The 17,887-nt window shown below is 46.2% G+C and overlaps 1 protein-coding gene across 4 annotated transcripts in view; it reads right to left on the minus strand.

Annotated features, from left to right (window-relative positions):
• DGKG (diacylglycerol kinase gamma) overlaps positions 1 to 17,887 on the minus strand; it is a 222,078-nt gene that overhangs the window by 32,149 nt on the left and 172,042 nt on the right. For 2 of the 4 annotated variants that reach the window (XM_017866464.1, XM_017866460.1), the window contains one exon: positions 9,408 to 9,585. The exons of 1 other annotated variant lie outside the window; for it this stretch is intronic. In XM_017866464.1, the coding sequence (XP_017721953.1) occupies positions 9,408 to 9,585 (178 nt within the window). Of the gene's footprint in view, positions 1 to 9,407; positions 9,586 to 14,449; positions 14,545 to 17,887 lie in introns of those variants that run through there. One more of the 4 variants, XM_017866470.1, reaches the window with a different exon arrangement.

Below are 17,887 nucleotides of genomic sequence, written 5' to 3' on the forward strand. Positions count from 1 at the left end.
CTGGGGTGGGGTCGGGGTGGTTACTCTGGGGTTGTAGAAAGAATTGTATGTTTGGAATACTAGGACTTGGGTCCAGTACCAGATGCACCAATTAGTGTGACTTTGATAGATCAATTAACCTCCCTGGGCTTCCTTTTTCTAATTTATGAAGTTTATTCTTGGTATTCTTTGGAGGAGAAACCAGACCTACCAGTGCAGTGCTTCTCAAAAACTTCAGTGTACGTGCGATCGCCAGCAGATCTTGTTGAAACGCAGATTCTGCTTCAGCAGGCCTGGTGTGGGACTTGAGAGTCTGCGCTTCTGACACACACCCATGCAAGGCCAGGGCTCCTGGATCATGGATCACATGGCGTTCTAGTGTAGGGATTTACTAACCATGGTTTGAGGATCAAATCCAACCTGCTGCTTGCTTTTGTAAATAAAGTTTTATCAGAACACAGCCATGCCTGTTCATTTAAATATTGCATATGGTTGTTTTCATGCTAAGTGGACAGAGCTGAGTAGTTGCATCAGAGACTGTATAATGCACACAGCCTAATTATTTTAATAGTTACTACATGGCCCTTTACAGAAAAGGTTTGCCAACCCCTGCTGTAGAGGACTAAGGACTGGTCTGTGTGAGCCAGAAGGTCTGCATTTCTATCTGGGTTTGGCCAAGGGCAAGCCACTTCACCTTGCTGGTACTCACTTTCCTTATCCAGGGAGCAAAATAATATCTACCTTTCCTTATCTAGGGAACAAAATAATATCTACATTTCTAGGCAGCCTGTGATTCTGGGATTTCAATATTACATAGAAAACATCATAGTTTCTATAGAAACAGGCATCTGAGAACCACGTTGAATGGCCTGCATTTGGAAGCTGCAAAAACATACCTGGCCTAACCCCGCAGAGTCTAGCAAGGCAGATCCCATCAGATGCCATGAGAGGTCTATGGAAACAGACCACAGCTACTCTCTGATGTTGAGTCAGCTGGGAATAGAAATGGGCTTGAGAGGAGGGAAGAGTGAGAATTGGAGACTGGCCTCCCGAGCTCCAGTACAGGTGGATGCTGGTAGAGGGGCCCCAGCACAGCACATGCCAGCATCACTCACACAAAGTCATTCTTGCTGAGAGACCAACTCAAAAACAATTCCCTAACTCACTGCTCCATGTGCTCCTGACTGGGTGCATTTGGTCAACCAATATTAACAAGTCCTTTCAAGGCCTCCGAGACTCTGCCAGGCACAGGGATACAGAAGGGTTTATGACATCCAGGGCCTCCTGGGGGCCTCACAGTCTGATGGGAGAAACACCATGTAAATAAATAATTATATGAGAGTTCTTCAAGCCAGCTGTGAAGGGAAACACGTGACTCTGGGTCTCCAGCTTGGGCAACAGGTGAGACATCATTAAGGCAGGGAAGATGGGTACGGGAAGAGGCAGTGTTTTTAGAAGGGGGAAGGATGTGTAAAGATGGGGAAGATAATGACTAGTTTGGGGCATGTTGATTTCAACGTGGGTTGCTTGAAGGACTAAATGACAAAGCTGTGAATTCCTGTGAAAAGCAAAACAGCGTCTCTGTAGGCCTGCAAATGTTGAACGGGAATGACATATATGTTGCCATGGTTACTTCCCAGCGCTGAGAAGAGTCCCAGTGCACACACCCATAGTACTTCTGGGGCTCTCTAGGGGTTACCTGCCTTGCTCTGTCTCAGCCCACAGGAGAGACCTGGGCCAGAGAGGATCTCTGTTAAATGCAAACTTTTTAGGAACATTTTTATTTTCTCTCAACTCGGAAGAGTGGTGGCTGATCATTTCTCACTATAACTGTCAAGTCTCCACTGAATGGGAAAATTTGGAATCTACAGACCTGGACCTGAGCCCTGAGCCCCTGAGGCCACATTCTGGTACGGCTTCATAAAGGTGAAAAGAAAGCCATGAGAAACAGTGAACTCGTGCTCACGATTATTTTGGTGTCTCAACTGATCTCTAGTTCCTCACCTGGGAGTATGAATCTGAGATGGCTGGATGGCATCCCATTCCCTTGCTTTGGGATTCAGAGCATAATCCATACAATTAGTGAGAATCCACACAGGTACAGTGCATAGACAGATTGAACCATATGTGCTTGCAAAGTAGCAGAGCCAAGGTATTGCCCTTCCCAGGTAAATTGTCCACATCTAGGAGGGCAGATCTGATGACTGCACGTATTTGCCTGAAGAGTGCTTGTGCCTGCTCTGCTCAGTTGGTTTGAGTGCTAGGCTAGTGAGGCCACATGAGCTACACACTGGCCTGCTGGCCTTGCTTGGGTTGTTTCTGGGTAGCTAAGCAATTCTTAGCACTTAGCACAGTTCCTAATTATATGCCTGTCTATGGGATTATTTTATTGAGGCCTGGCTCTCCCACTCCCAATGGCTATAAAGACTATGTTTGTTTTTGGTTTTGTTCACCATTGTACCATGGTGCCTGGCACTTGGTGGGGCTTTGTTAAGTATGTGTTGAATAAACTGACAGGAAGCCTGTCTCCACTGCTGGGAAAATGACTCAAAGTAAACACTACCAAGGGTATCTGTCTCCCTGTCTTTGTTTACCAAGAATTGCAAAAAGTATTATCTAGTGAGATCCTGGGGAGATTTTGCGCTACCCATTTATAACCTTCTCTAGGGGCTGGGTGCAGTGGCTCACACCTGTAATCCCAGCACTTTTGGAGGCTGGGGCAGGCGGATCACCTGAGGTCAGGAGTTTGAAGCCAGTCTGGCCAAAATGGCAAAACTCAGTCTTTACTAAAAATACAAAAATTAGCCAGGCATGGCGGCGGACGCCTGTAATCCCAGCTACTTGGGAGGCTCAGGCAGGAGAAACACTTGAACCTGGGAGGCAGAGGTTGCAGTGAACTGAGACTGCACCATTGTACTCCAGCCTGGGCAAAAAGAGAGAAACTACATCTCAAAACAATAAAATAAAATAAAATATAAAATAAAATAAATAAAATAAAACCTTTTATAGGACACACCATTTGCAGTTCAAATAGGATTGACCAAGAAATCACTGAGAGGAAAGTTGCTTCAATATCAGACAGCCAGAGGGGCCAGGTGTGGATAACAAGGCTCAAGACCACCGCTGGCTTGAAACTGAAGGCTGGATAGGAGCGGGTATGAGGATCAGTGAAGAGACTGAGAAAATATGCAGGAAGCCTCTGCCTTTATATTTTAGGCCGAGGCCACAGAGAAACAATGGATAGCTCCCCAGGACTTTGCCCCTCAACCCCAGGGGGACCGACCCAGCCTTGTGCCATGCCCTTGGTGCTTCCCCAGGATCCAAGACTGGGCACCCTCTCCCTCCCCTTGCTTCACTGGACAGCCAGCTCAGGTGCAACTCCACATGGGCAACAACAGCCAAACATATGTAGGCACAGAGCCAATACACAACCCTAGAATTACAGGTTGTTAGAGCCACAGGCAATTTAAAATCAATAGATCAAATCCTGAAGCTGTAGTCAAGAGAGTGAAATTCTAAATTTGGCCCCTTTCTTATAATATTCTAAATACCTTCCCCCACACCTAACAATAATTCTGATTACTGCTGACCAAGTGCTCACCAAGTTCCAGGCACTCTGCTGAGTCCCTACATGGATGATCTCTTTTAACCCTCAAAACAAGGCTGAGGGAGGGAGACCATACTTGTTTCCATCTTGTAAGCATTGAAATGGAGGCTGGAGATGTCCAGCGGCTCATCAAATCCATGGCTGGTGGTGAGAAGCTCTGGGTCTTCTGAATTCTAGCTCAATGGTGAGTCCCTACTCTACCCTCTCTCAATTGCAAGTCCTCTAAGCTATATTTGAATTACCTATTTAAAGATGGCCAGCACATCTTACTTATCAAATGAGTTTATAATAGCTCCATGAAATTGAATTCTCAGCCTCAAAAATACTCACATGTAACTCTAAGATTTTTTTTCTTAAGATTTTTCACTAAGTGCCTGTTGCTGTCCTGCTCCAGAATCTACTGCCCACTGGCAAACCGGAGGCAAGATTCCTTACCCTCTCTGCCCTCTTCCAACAAATGTTTCTGTAGAACACATGTGCACCAGGCAGGGTAGGAGGCTTTGAAGGGGACACAAAGATAAAAAACACGTGATCCTCATTTTCCAGGTAGTGGCAGGGAAAACATATGATGAGAACACACATGCCCCTGACACAGGCCAACTTCCGATAAGTCTATTGATGAGATAGAAGGCAAAATTAAGTGCTCAGGGAATTCACAGGCTGGGCTCGCTTCCAGCAGGGAGATGGCCATTAGGTAGGCCTTGCAGAAGGAGCAGAATTTCAACAAGTAGTTGTGGAGCCTCTCCTTGGACTGGGATTAAATACTTACTATTTCCTGAGTGCGGGGCTTATGCAAGACACACAGTAGGCTCCCTAACACATTTTCTAAACACTAGCCGCTTGGGCTAGGCTAGGAGTCATGGGCTTGAATCTTGGTTCTGATGCCACCACTAGATGTAAATTATATAAATCCTACCCTTTCTCTGGGCCTTTGATTTTCCCCAACTATGAAATAGGAATATGGAGGAGGCTGGATATATCCTTGCTCATGGGTTTCTGGTTAGGATTACACTAAGTGAATACATGCAAAATTATTTTCAAGCCAAAATGAAATACAAATATAAGAGACTGTTTCTCACTATTCTTATTGTTGTTACAAAAACTAAAAAATAGCAAATTCCATATGCTTCTCATGTAGCTAAAAGCCTTTTTTGGAGGGGGTAGGGTAACTACTTGAGGCCAGGCACTGGGGATACAAAGATTAATAACACCCAGCCTCCATCCTTGGAATCTGGAAGGTCTAGGAAAGGAGATAGTAGGTACAATTGGTAATATAAGTTTAATGTGCTACTACAAAGGCTGGGCTGGAGTTTGGCAGGAACTCTACTCTTTCTTTTTTTTTTTTGAGATGAAGTTTCATTCTTGTTGCCCAGGCTGGAGTGCAATAGTGTGATCTCGGCTCACTGCAACCTCCACCTTCCGGGTTTAAATGATTGTCCTGCCTCAGCCTCCCGAGTAGCTGGGATTACAGGCATGCACCACCACGCCCAGCTAATTTTGTATTTTTAGTAGAGATGTGGTTTCTCCATGTTGGTCAGTCTGGTCTCGAACTCCTGACCTCAGGTGATCCACCTGCCTCGGCCTCCCAATGTGTTGGGATTACAGGCGTGAGCCACCGTGCCCGGCTGAGCTCTGCTCTTAGTGGTAATGCAGGTGGATAGTAATACTTAGGACAAGAACTTCAAATGTGAATCAACTGGCATTCTCCAACACAAAATAGAATTAAAGGCATAGGGACTTTTTTTTTTTTTTAAGTTTGAGCTTATTATACTATGTTCCAGGCACTTTCACATCCATCATCTTCCTAATAAGCCATGTATTATTACGCCAGTTTTACAGATGAGGAAGCTGAGAATCAGGGTGGTTGGGTAATTTCCAAGATCTATAAAACTAGAAGCATAAAGGCAAAATTTAAACCCAGATTATCTAACTGTAAGCATGGGGCTTTTCCCAATACCCCTTGTTGCTTTCTTATCAGCCAGTGTTTCTATAGAACCCATTCCATGCTAATCTTGAATGACCTTCTTACTCGGATTGCTTCTCCCAGGAGAAAGACTAATCTTTGATAGAGTGCAGTGGTGTGATCTCAGTTCACTGCAACCTTCATCCACTGGGTTCGAGCAGTTCTCCTGCCTCAGCTTCCCTAGTAGCTGGGATTACAGGCATGTGCTACCACGCCTGGGTAATTTTTGTAGTTTTAGTAGAGATGGGGTTTCACCATTTTGGCCAGGCTGGTCTCAAACTCCTGACCTCAAGTGATTCGCCTGCCTTGGCCTCCCAAAGTGCTGGTGAGCCACTGTGCCTGGCCTGATGAGAGGGATTTTACAGTAACCCCTCCCATCATCATTTCCTCTTCCACTTCCTATGATAAACTAATTCCCTCCTACTGTGGTCTCCTGACTTCTCCCTCTCCTCCAACCCCAACGAAACTGCCAAGGAGTTAAGAATCGCAATACATGAGGAGGCTGCAGAGAGAGCACCCTGCCTCCTCAGCCATTAGCCTACAAATCCCAGGACAAAATACACTGAGAGAAGGGAGAAATTTGAATACAATTCTGTCCAGAAAGAGTTCACATAGACCAAAATCTGACTATGCCTTAATTTTGCAGAACTGTAAGGAATCTTAAAATATAATTGTCAGACTTGCTTATTTTACAGATTCAGAAAACTGAGACCCAAGAAGGGGAAAGGACTTGCCTCAAGTCACACACTAGCAATAGGCAGAGTCTGGACTGGAACTCCAGTCTTCCGACTCCTAGGCTAATGCTTTTTCACTAAAATACATTGCCTCTTTAGCTTTTCTCATTAACAACTCAACTTACATGAGATCATAGCCCTTTCAAGAAGAAAGCTCAGTGCTGGTATCTCTGCAAAGCCCAGAAGTCAGTGCCCCACTCTGATCAGCTGATGTCCTCATCTAAAGAACAGGAAGTGGTTTCACTTCTAGCTCTGAAAGCATATTGTAGGGGTGAGAAAGGGGGATTTGGGGAAGAGAGTTCCTGTACATGATAGTCCAAAGCAATCAGCAGACACTTTGGTCTTGCTTGAAGAAGGGGAAGATATAAGGTCAGACATGTAAGGGGAAGATGAAGGTTGTCCTTGATCAGCACATGATCTCATCAAGAGCTTCCCCCAGCCGCAGGGTGGTGGAGGGTGGAAGTGGGGAGGGGGAGGGTGGTGGTGGGGATTCGGCTCTGCTCATTCCCTTCTCTGCTCTGAGGGAGCTAGATACCAGAGTGGGGGCTGAGATAGGAGCACCAGGGTAGGAAAATTTGCAGGAACTTGATACAACCTTCAATGCTTCCTCCACCCTCCGTTAGCACCCATAACTTCTCCTGCCAAGGGAGGAAGAAGGAACACATTATTCAGCTTTACACACTGAAAAGTTTACTGTGTGAAATAAAGGAGACTTAAGAGGTCAACAGAGGCCGGGCACGGTAGGTCACACCTGTAATCCCAGCACTTTGCGAGGCTGAGGCGGGTGGATCACCTGAGGGCAGGAGTTTGAGACCAGCCTGGCCAACATGGAGAAACCCCATCTCTATTACAAATAGAGAAAAAGTAGCCGGGCATGATGGTGCATGCCTGTAATCCCAGCTACTCAGGAGGCTGAGGCATGAGAATTGCTTGAACCCGGAAGGAGGAGGTTACAGTGAGCTATCATGTGCCACTGCACTCTAGCCTGGGTGATGGAGTGAGACTCTGTCTCAAAAAAAAAAAAAAAAAAAAAAAAAAAAGAGGTCAACAATTCCTGAATCCTCTCTTAAAGGACAGAGGTGTGGAGATGATGTTTCCTGATGACCTGGCCTGGAATATAACAATCTGATTGTCAAATAGATGGGTGTGAAACAAGAGAATAGACTCCCCAACCCCCGCATTGATGTCAGTGGAGTTTTGTTTTCTTCTAGTGGTAGGATCACATCCCACCTTAGTACTAACAGCCTGGGACATCAAAGCACACAGACGCAGAGCCATGGAATGCCAGGCACGGGAGAGACTGCGGGCATTTGCCTGTAGCAATGGTGCTCCAACCTGGCAGCCCATCAGAGTCATCTGGGGAGCTCATTAAAATTGAGATTCCCAGGAACCAGCCCAGAGATTGCTTAGGTAAATCTGGGCTGGGGTACACAAATCTTCATTTTCAACAAGCAGCTGGTTTAAGAACCAAGGATCTGGTTCAACCCCATCCATCCACCTATCAAAACTTTGATACAAGATACTGCTTTTACAGTAAAGAAAACTGAGGTGCCAAAAATAGGTTAGTAGCAGGACTTGGACTAGGATTTGGTCTTCTTCCTGCTGGTATGGTGTCTCTGCCAGTGCTCTTACACCTGGCTTTCTCTTCCAGCTCACCTGTCCATTGAAGACCTGTGAGGACCCGTGAGCCCACAGGGGAATCAGCTGCCAGGAGCTTTGATTGAATCTCTCCATTTGGATCACTCGTAGAAAATGGCTACTTTTGAGGCTGGGGTAGAGGTGGTTTTAAGGACATTCTCAGAAAGCTGTGTTTTGTATTCTGGTGAGTTAAAAGTGGAAGGCCCAGCTGGTGGCCTCTAAAACATACTACCCAGTTGTTCCAGACAGAAAGAATAGTTAGTTCATGGGAGCAGCCTGCTGTGTTGGAGGAACCAAAGTGGCAGAGGCAGAGTGAGCGATGGAGAGAGTGGCAGAAGAGGAGGTCTGGGAGGTAATGGGAAGCCAAAACATACGGGACCCTCTAGGCCACGTGATTTTTGGCTTTTTCTCCAAGCCACTGCAGCATTTTGAGAAGAGGAGTGTCATAACCTGACTGCTCTGATGTGGTGGTGAGAACAGGTTACCTACGGCAGTGGGATAGAAGCAAGGAACCCAGTGAGGAAGCTTTGCAGTAATCCAGGGGACAGAGGATGGCGGCTCAGATCAAGATGGCAGGAATACAGGTGGTGAGACATGGTTGAATCCTGATGTTTTTTAAAAGTAGAGTTAATGGATTTTCTGATGGACTGGCTATGAGATGTGAGATAAAAAGGGGAGTCAAGGATGATGCCAAGCATTTTGGCTCCAGCGATGGGAAGGCTGGAGTTACCAACTGAGAGGAAGAAGACTGTAAGTGGAGAAGGTTTGGGGGAGGGATGGCAGAGCTCTGCATTGGACATACCAAGTTTGAGGTGTCTGCTAAACACACAAGGGAAGTACGGCACAGGCGCTGGACACAGGAGCCTGGAGCTCAGGGAAAGCTCGAGACAGGCTGGAGGCATCATTGAGTATACACATGGTATTGAAATAAAGTCTTATGACTGGATGAGGTGATCAAGGAATTAAGTACAGGCAGTGAAGAGAAGAGGATCAAGGACCCTGCCTGGGGACCCTCCAGTATCAAGAGGTCAGAGAGAAATGAGACTGAGAAGGAGTGACCAGTGAGGGAGGAAGAAAACCATGAGCAAGTCAAGTCCTAGAAGCCAAGTGGACCAAGTGTTTCCAGGAAGAGGGAGTGATCAGCTGAGTCACATGCCACTGACCGCTGTGGCAAGATGAGGGTTAGGAACTGACAATTGGATTTAGCTATTAGAGAACTGGTAACCTTGACAGAGGCAGCAGTTGACTCTGAACCTCATGGAGCCCCACAGTTTGACAACTGACTGTCATTGAAGACACCCTTATTGTGAATTTTTGTCTTCTGGATTAAGTTGTAAACTTTGCAACATCGGATGACCAGTCAGCATATGCGCAGAGCACAGAGTCCTTGCTGGGCTGTGGGGCCTTATGAAGCCCGTTGACACCCACCTGAGGGCTCCTACCACTGGGCATTGACCTAAAGCAATTATCCTCATTCCTGGCTTACCTTGAACGCAGAATTTCAGTTCTTTGGGGTCAGTGACACCCTTCCTGCTTTCCCGGATCACGGCCCGGTTCTTCTTGTTTTCTCCCCAGAGATTGGTGCCTCCATACATGCTGGGAATGTTGAGAATGGCAATGCCTTCCAGGAAGATGTTGCTCAGGTCCACCCTAACCCCATCACACTGGAGGACAGAGAGAAAAGGCCATCTGTTAGTGTCCTCAGTGTGTCACAACCCAAGGTGCTCTGTGTGTGTGTGTGGTGGGTACTCTCTTAAAGGATGTAACAGGTCCTCAGCCACCACCCTGCCACTGTAAGAGGAGAAGTCATGGGCAAAGTCGCTCAGACTTAATGCTTTGACCACTGCGGTGAGACGAGAGATCCAGTCCTGGTCAGCTCTGGGAAAGACAGCACAAGGCTCCAGGGGTCATCTTTAGGTCTATAAGTGCTTTAGGGCTGGTTCTCAAGTCAATTGTCAAACTGTTCTCCAGTCTAATCTCATTATCATCAATCTTGCCCCTTCCTAACCATTAGAAGATTTAGTGGAACTGAATTCAGAACCTAACAAATGACAGAATTTTTTTTGTTGTTGTTTGTTTTTTTAGATGGAGTCTCGCTCTGTCGCCCTGGCTGGAGTGCAGTGACACAATCTCGGCTCACTGCAACCTCCATCTTCTGGTTTCAAGTGATTCTCCTGCCTCAGCCTCCTGAGTAGCTGTGATTATAGGCACCCACCACCACACCTGGCTAGTTTTTGTATTTTTAGTAGAGACGGGGTTTCACTATGTTGGCCAGGCTGGTCTCAAACTCCTGACCTCATGATCTGCCTGCCTCGGCCTACCAAAGTGCTGGGATTACGGGAGTAAGCCACCATGCCTGGTCAGAAAATTTTTGTTTTACCCCCTCCTACTTTATCTCTCTGTGAGAAGCACAAGACTTTAAGCTTTGGAAGGCTTTCAGAATATGCCTGTCTCCTGTATCTGTATCATAAGTGCAATTTTGGCATATGTGTTTGCTGAAGGAGCAGAGTTTCTTTATCCAGTCTCCACAACTTGCAATCCCCACCAGGTACAAAAAGTCAGAAGGCTTGAATTTTCATCTCGCATGTCTATAAAGTCAGCCCACTTTGGCATCGTTCTTACCAACACAGCAAGAAATATCAGCTCTGATCCTTGTTCTTCAGGATAGTAGGTAGTTTATTTCACTTACAGAAGCAAACACTGGACCCAGAGAGTTCAGCTAAGTTATCCAAGATTGCACAGCTAATAAATAACAGAGCAGGGGTTCAAAGTTGGGGGCTTTGACTACAAAGTACATGGTCTTTATCTTGTTTATTGAGAGAAAGAAAAAATCAAATGCATACAATAAAAACCCACTGTCTCTGAGGTTACGTACAAACCCAAACTTCCAGAGACTTATTAACAGAGGAGGACTAGAAAGGTATTGTTGCCATCAGAGGAGAACTCGAAGACTTGTTGCCATTCATAGTGACTCACCTCCTGATTTCTTCGCAGGTCTTACATTATGTTATCTTGTTTCCCCAACTACAAGATGGAATACACTGAGCATCTCTGGTAACTGGGAACTCATTTTTTCACTGGGAAGTTCTGATAATTTGAGAGGTCTCTTTATGTTGATCTGGATTCTCTCTCACTCTTGTTTCCACCAGTTGGTCCTGTTCTCTCTTCTGAACCCATACAGACCGACCCTCCTTCCTTCTCCATGGGCCACCCCCCAGACAGATGATGATGATGATGATGATGATGATGATCACCATTGTGCACATGTATTAAGCACTGCCATCTACCACACACAATTTTATACACATCTCATTATCTTTGCAATAATCCTATAAGTTAGTACTATGACTATCCTCTTTTTACACTGGAGAAACTGAGGCACAGAAGAGGTTAAATAACCTGCCCAAAGTTCACAGCTTACAAGTGGAAGTACACAGATTTAAGGGCAGTCAGTCAGAGCCCAAGTCTTTTATTTCTCCTCCCTCTCACACTACCCAGGTTGTGCCACCTCTGGACTGTCAACTCTCTTCATCTTCTCCCATGGGACTTAAGTTTTCAGATCTTTTCCCATCCTGGCTGCCCTGTTTTGCACACACTGTAGTTTGTTACCCTGCTATTTGGCAAGGTCCCTAGCATTGAAAACAACACCAACGATGGGATCTGATGGGGGCAGGTGGCTACCACACCAGTACTTCTTGCCGCTGAAATTTAATGATACTATCCTGCCCCAGAAATGAGATGATGTGCAAAGCTCATGTAAGAGTTCAGCATGTTATCTATTATCATTATCCTTATCCTTAGTATTCAATATAATCAAGGTTGCACTGGCCCTTTTGTTAGCGACTAGATGACAACATCACTTCAGCTTAAATGGGTGGTCATCTTTGTTGCCCAGACCATCTCATGATCCTATTTTTCATCCAATTCTTTGCCATTCTGAACCTGTGTAGATTTAAAAAAATAACATGGACATAAAACTTTACATTTATGTTAATTAATTTCATCTGGCTTTCAGCCCAAATTTCCTCTAGTCTACCCAGTTTACTTCTAATCTTCATTCTGTGACCTTCTGTCATAGCCTTCCCATCATTTGGGGATTAAGTCATTAATATGTGTGCATAAAAGGAAAAAACAGTGACCGAGCCCTCTCCTCGGTCAGTTTAACACCAAACATTATGCATTAACATCCCTAGGGGTATGGCTGCCCTATCGGGGCTGCATCTTCTGGACTGGACTGTCACCCAGCCTACTTTTTATTATAAGACAGACTGATGGAATTCAGAGATGAGAGGCACATAAGGGAAGATGCCTCTCATCTTTCATGCCTCATCTTTCATAAATGAGTCCCAGTGAGGTTAAGAAACTTCCCTGTGGTCATCTAACTTATTAATGGTAGAACTAGATATGTATCCAGGTCTCCAGACCTCAATCCTGTGTTCTTTCCATGAAAACATAAAACACTGTGCCGAGATCAAACAGCATTTCCTAAATGACCACCCTACAACCTCTATCAGAAAAGGAATAAGAGAACTCAATTAAGTCACCAAAATCTGTGTGCAAAGCCTAAATACTTGGTTAATAATCTACTCTAGAATCTTGCCAGGGATCAGAATAAAGTGTATCAGTCTGTGGTTTCCAGAATGTATCCTATTCTTATTTTTTGAACACTGGAGCCATATTTGTCTGCCTCTTATTGGCTAGAACCTACTCTGTTTTCTGGATTTGTCAAAGCGGCCCCCGAATGACATCTACAGGCTTGTCTGGCAACTTGGATTCAAATGTGTGTGTGTTTTTCAAAGCCAGTTAGTTCTCCACTGATCTACCTTGGGCTCTAGTATCCACCTTTGGCATCTCTTCTTCCATTTTAGTTTAAGGCCACTCTCTTTGGAAAAGATGAAAACTCTTCCAGAATGGCAAAGTCCTGTTGAGCTATGTTTTCTGTGTTCTTTTTTGCTTCAAATGTTGTCCAGCATTCAGCTTGGCCTTCCGTTAGCCTGAAGCCAGGCTCATAGCTCTGAGTTGCTTTTGTGTATTCCTACCTGGTAGCATGCCCAGGCTCTGCCTTTGTGTGTATGTGCACAGTTCCCTGAAAGCATGGGCTCAACCAGCTCTCTCTGTTGCTGTCACATTGATTGAAAAACAAAAACCAACTCCTTTACCTTTTCTTTTCAATGTGATTCATGATTTCTTAGAAACTTATTTTGGAATGTCTTCTACCCTCCTATCCTTCATACACATATTCCTAATTAGGGATTTAGGCTGGAGTCCCACTGGATCACACTTTCTTTCTTTCTTTCTTGTTTTTTGAGACAGAGTTTTGCTCTTGTTGCCCAGGCTGGAGTGTGGTAGCGTGATCTTGGCTCACTGCAATCTCCGCCTCCTGGGTTCAAGAGATTTTCCTGCCTTGGCCTTCTGAAGTAGCTGGGATTACAGGCACCTGCCACCATGCCCAGCTAATTTTTTTTGTATTTTTAGTTGAGACGGGGTTTCACCATATTGGCCAGCCTGATCTTGAACTCCTGACCTCAGGTGATCCACCCACCTTGGCCTCCCGACTCGGCCTCACGCCTGTTGGGATTACAGGCGTGAGCCACCGCGCCTGGCCCACACTTTCTTTTATTCTTGTCACCCTCTAGATGAAGCGGCCACTTCCCTATCTTGGTTGTAGTTGCTTCTACATCATCTCAATTTATTCATTCTTGGTCAAAACATCCCTTTCCCTTCTAAGCAGTAATAATAATAATATTAGCAACTCATGCTTGTTGAGAGCTTCCTACAGCACTGTGCTGGGATTCACCCACAGCATCTCTTGGGATCTTTACATGAACATGATGAGGGAGGCAGCATTGCTACCCCCAACTGACAGGGCCTCTTAGGAGTTAAGATGCTTGCTCAAGGCTCCATAGCTTCCCACTCTACAAGATGGCAGAGCCAGGATGCAAACCCAGGAAGGCAGATGCCAGATCCTACGCTGGAGATGAGTCAGTGAGGCAAATCGGGATTTTTGCTGATGCTAGGTTTATAGCAAAATTAAACTTCCAGCTGTTTGAATAATTGAGATCTCCCACTGCTGCTCTATCTTATTGAGTGCTTAGAGCAATGCTTGGCACATCAATGTTGGATATTAATATTATTATATCTTGCCTCCGCACCAGGTTTGTTTTTTAAAAACGTACATCACCAGCATAGTCCTTGACAAACAGTATTCCACAAAGTCACCTTTCTTCCGTACTACAGTTTTAAGTGCACTCTGTCCCTCCATCTCTATCCATAGCCAGCTAAGTGTGTTTGCTATTACCTTGGTAAACGTTTACCGCTTCCTGGAAGAGCAGACAATCCTCACTCTGCTTTCTAGGTTGTCCCCTTCCCCTATTACCGCAGTGGGTCCCATGTAGATAGGGCAAGTAGAGGAGGTGGGAGAAGCTTGGGGTCTGCTGGACGCTGATGTCCTCTCCTCTTGGAATGCACCTACTTGGAAAGTGAAAGCCAATATAGTGTCTTGGAAAGAACGTGCTTGCCTGGGCTTGGAGGCAGAGAGACATGGGTTTAAATCTTGGCTCTGTCACTTGCCAGCGGTGTGATTCCAGGTTGTTTCCTTACCCCTCTGAGATTTAATTCGTCATCTGTAAAATGGAGGATGGGGGAAGAACATCTGCTTTAAGGGGCTGAATTGTGTCTGGAAAGCAGTCGCACTCTGTAACTGTCTGCATTATTATCACAGGTTCCCCAACCTCTGTGCCAAGAGGCATTTATCTTCCTGAATTCACTCCCCACAGCTGAGGCTTTGCTGGAAGCATCTTGATGGCCTCTTGGCCCGACCCAGGCTGGTAAGAGCTTTGGCAAGCGCACGACTGTGTGCCCATTCTCCAGAGTTCCTGGCCTCGCGATCGTGCCCTGATTTCCTTCAGAACCCCAGGCCCGCTCTGGAAGTGGAAGGTAGCCGTGCTGTCTGGGAAAGTGGAGCCGAGCAAGGGACGCTGTCGGCCTAAATGGAACGCCGGCCCCGGGGCCCGCTCCCCGGCGGGTTCCGGAGCTAAATCCTCCAACTGTTCCATGACGTCATCGGGCCCCCTCCCCCTGCTCCGGCCCGAGCGGCCCCGGCGTGGCGCGAAGGAGGGTGGCGGTCCCCGCGCGCACCGTGGGCCATCCCTAACCCAGGACCTGGCTAGCAGGCTGCCCTCCGAGCCCAGGCTGCGCTGGGCGGAACCGCGGATTTATAGCCCGGAATGGCGCTGAAACAGCTCCTGGCCAGAGCAGAGAACGTGCGCACACTTGAAATCGTGCTCCCTGGTGCGCCGGCGGCCAGGTGCCCGACGTCGGGCTTGGAAGCAGGGCTGGAGTCCGTCTGAACCCAGGCCCGAGAGACCAGCGGCTGCCGGTCACGTTCGACTGTGTCCCCCTTGGGAGGACGATCCCCCCAGTTCTGGTTTCTTCCTGAGCCACGGGTGGTTGGTTGGTTTGGTGGAAGGCCAGTGCACAGGTAACAGAGACTGGGTTAGGAGGCAGAGCGCATTTATGTGCAAATGAAACGCACGGGGAACCCGTATTCCTCTCCGCCTCCCCGCCCTTGACGTCTCGATCCCTACAGTCACAGAATTCTAGGCAGAGGCAGCCGATTCCTCCGCCCTCGCCGACAGGGACCTGGAGCACCGAAGCTTCCCAACCGGTGCCGGCTTTTCCGCGCCCTCCTGCTGTCCTGCGCCGCGACCTCAAAAGGGCGGCGGGTGGGGGTCCCTCCACTCCAGCCCTGTCGATCCTATTTCGGAAGGGCCTCAGGGAAGGAGATTCCACAATTTATTTGATGACCTGTTTCAGTTTTTAGCAACTAGGAAATTCCCCCTTCTTCTAACCTCGATTCACCGTGCCACAGATTTGGTTTGGAGGCAGATGGTTCTGTTTATAGGCCTGCCACTCGGCTTTGTCTGCTCTCAGGAATGACCTCCGCCAGGCCAGATCGGAGGTGGAAGCTAGGACTCGGTAGCTCCGGAGGCATGTATCCCCTTCCTGCTGGAAATTTTCTCTTTCTTGGATACCCTGCCACTGAGTTATTGTCCTTCCCATCTTCCACGACTCCTTCTTGGTCTTTAAAAAAAAAAAAAAAAAAAAAAAAGGCCGGGCACTGTGGCTCACGCCTGTAATCGCAGCACTTTGGGAGGTGGTTGGATTACCTGAGGTCAGGAGTTCAAGACCAGTCTGGCCAACATGGCGAAACCCCGTCTCTACTAAAGATACAAAAAATTAGCCAGGTGTGATGGGGGGCGCCTGTAATCTCAGCTACTCTGGAGGCTGAGGCAGGAGAATCGCTTGAACCCAGGAGGTGGAGGTTGCAGTGAGCTGAGATGGCGCCACTGCACTCCAGCCTAGGGGACAGAGTGAGACTCCGTATAAAAACAACAACAACAACAACAACAACAACAACAACAAATTATGGTTATTTTCAAACATACAGGGAAAGTAGAGAGAATAATAAACCCCTGTGTACCCCAAAACCCAGTTTGGGTAATTAGCACCTCTAGCAACTGGCAGCTAATCTTCTTTTAACTCTACCCCAGTTCACTTTATCACCTCCAGATCAAACTAGTTTATAGCAAATTCTTGAGATTCTATCATTTTATCCATAAATACTTGACTATGTATCTTTAATAACTCAAAGAAAATTACAATACTATTGTTACTCTTTAAAAAATTCTTTAAAAAGGATCCAGTAGTTGTTCAAATTTCTTTGATAGTATCATTTTTTTTTTAATCGTTAGCTTGCCTGAAAAGTCTTCATATTGCATTTGTTGATATATATCGGTGAGGTCTCTTTGGATCTATAGACTCCTGTTCTTTTTTATCCTTGTCTTTTGTTTATTGAAGAAATGGGTCATTTGTCCTTAGAGCAGTGCTTCTCAAACTTTAATGTGCCTGCAGATCACTCCAGGGTCTTATTAAAATGCAGATTCTGATTCGGGAGGTCTGGGTGAGGCCTGAGACTGCATTTCTGACCCCCTCCTTGGTGATGCTGATGCTGCAGGTCCGTGGACCACACTTTGAGTAGTAAGGCTGTAGTGCTGTGAAGATTCTGGATTTTGCCAACTCCATCTCTGGGGTGTCTTTGAAACATAGTCTATTCCTTGTATTTTCACTAAATTGGTATTTTTAGATCTAGAGGCTTGACTAGATTTAGGGTTAGCTTTTTGGCAAGATTACTTCATTAGTGGGGCTGTATATTTCCTATTGCATCTCATTAGGAAGCACATAATTTGATTGTCTCTTTTTTGTGATTTTTAGACTGATCAGTGGATTCAGATGTTGTCAGCCTGCACCTGCTATTATACAGTTCTTGTCTAGACCAATTACTGTAGTCCCCTAATGGTAGGATACCCTTGAGGATACCCTAGCACCCTCCCTGTACTTTTTGTCCAAATCTCTACAGATGCTATTTTCTCCATAAATTATTTCCCATATAGTCTCTTAAAAGGATCTCTCTCTCTTTTTCTTTTCTTTTCCTTTTTTTTTTTTTTTTTAAGACTGAGTTTCACTCTGTTGTCCAGGCTAGAGTGCAGTGGTACGATCTCGGCTCACTGTAACCTCCACCTCCCAAGTTCAAGTGATTCTTCTGCCTCAGCCTCCCAAGTAGCTAGGACTACAGGCACCCATCACCACACCCAGCTAATTTTTTGTGTTTTTAGTAGAGACAGGATTTCATCATGTTGGTCAGGCTGGTTTCGAACTCCTGACCACAGGTGATCCACCCGCCTTGGCATCCCAAAGTGTTGGGATTACAGGCGTGAGCCACCGCACCTAGCCTCTCTTTTTCTCTTCTCTGCATCCGTACTCTCATGGAATCAAAGACCTGAAGGGCTTGAAAAGTCACCCAGTCCAAATACTTCACTTTATAGATGAGAAAACTGAGGCTAAAGATGTTTAGGGAATGGCCCAGTGTTACTTAGCTAATTAGAGTGAGCTGATCCAGAATTAGAC

The sequence above is a fragment of the Rhinopithecus bieti genome, unplaced genomic scaffold (genome assembly GCF_001698545.2).
Source record: "Rhinopithecus bieti isolate Rb0 unplaced genomic scaffold, ASM169854v2 scaffold_2432, whole genome shotgun sequence".
Lineage (NCBI taxonomy): Eukaryota > Metazoa > Chordata > Mammalia > Primates > Cercopithecidae > Rhinopithecus > Rhinopithecus bieti.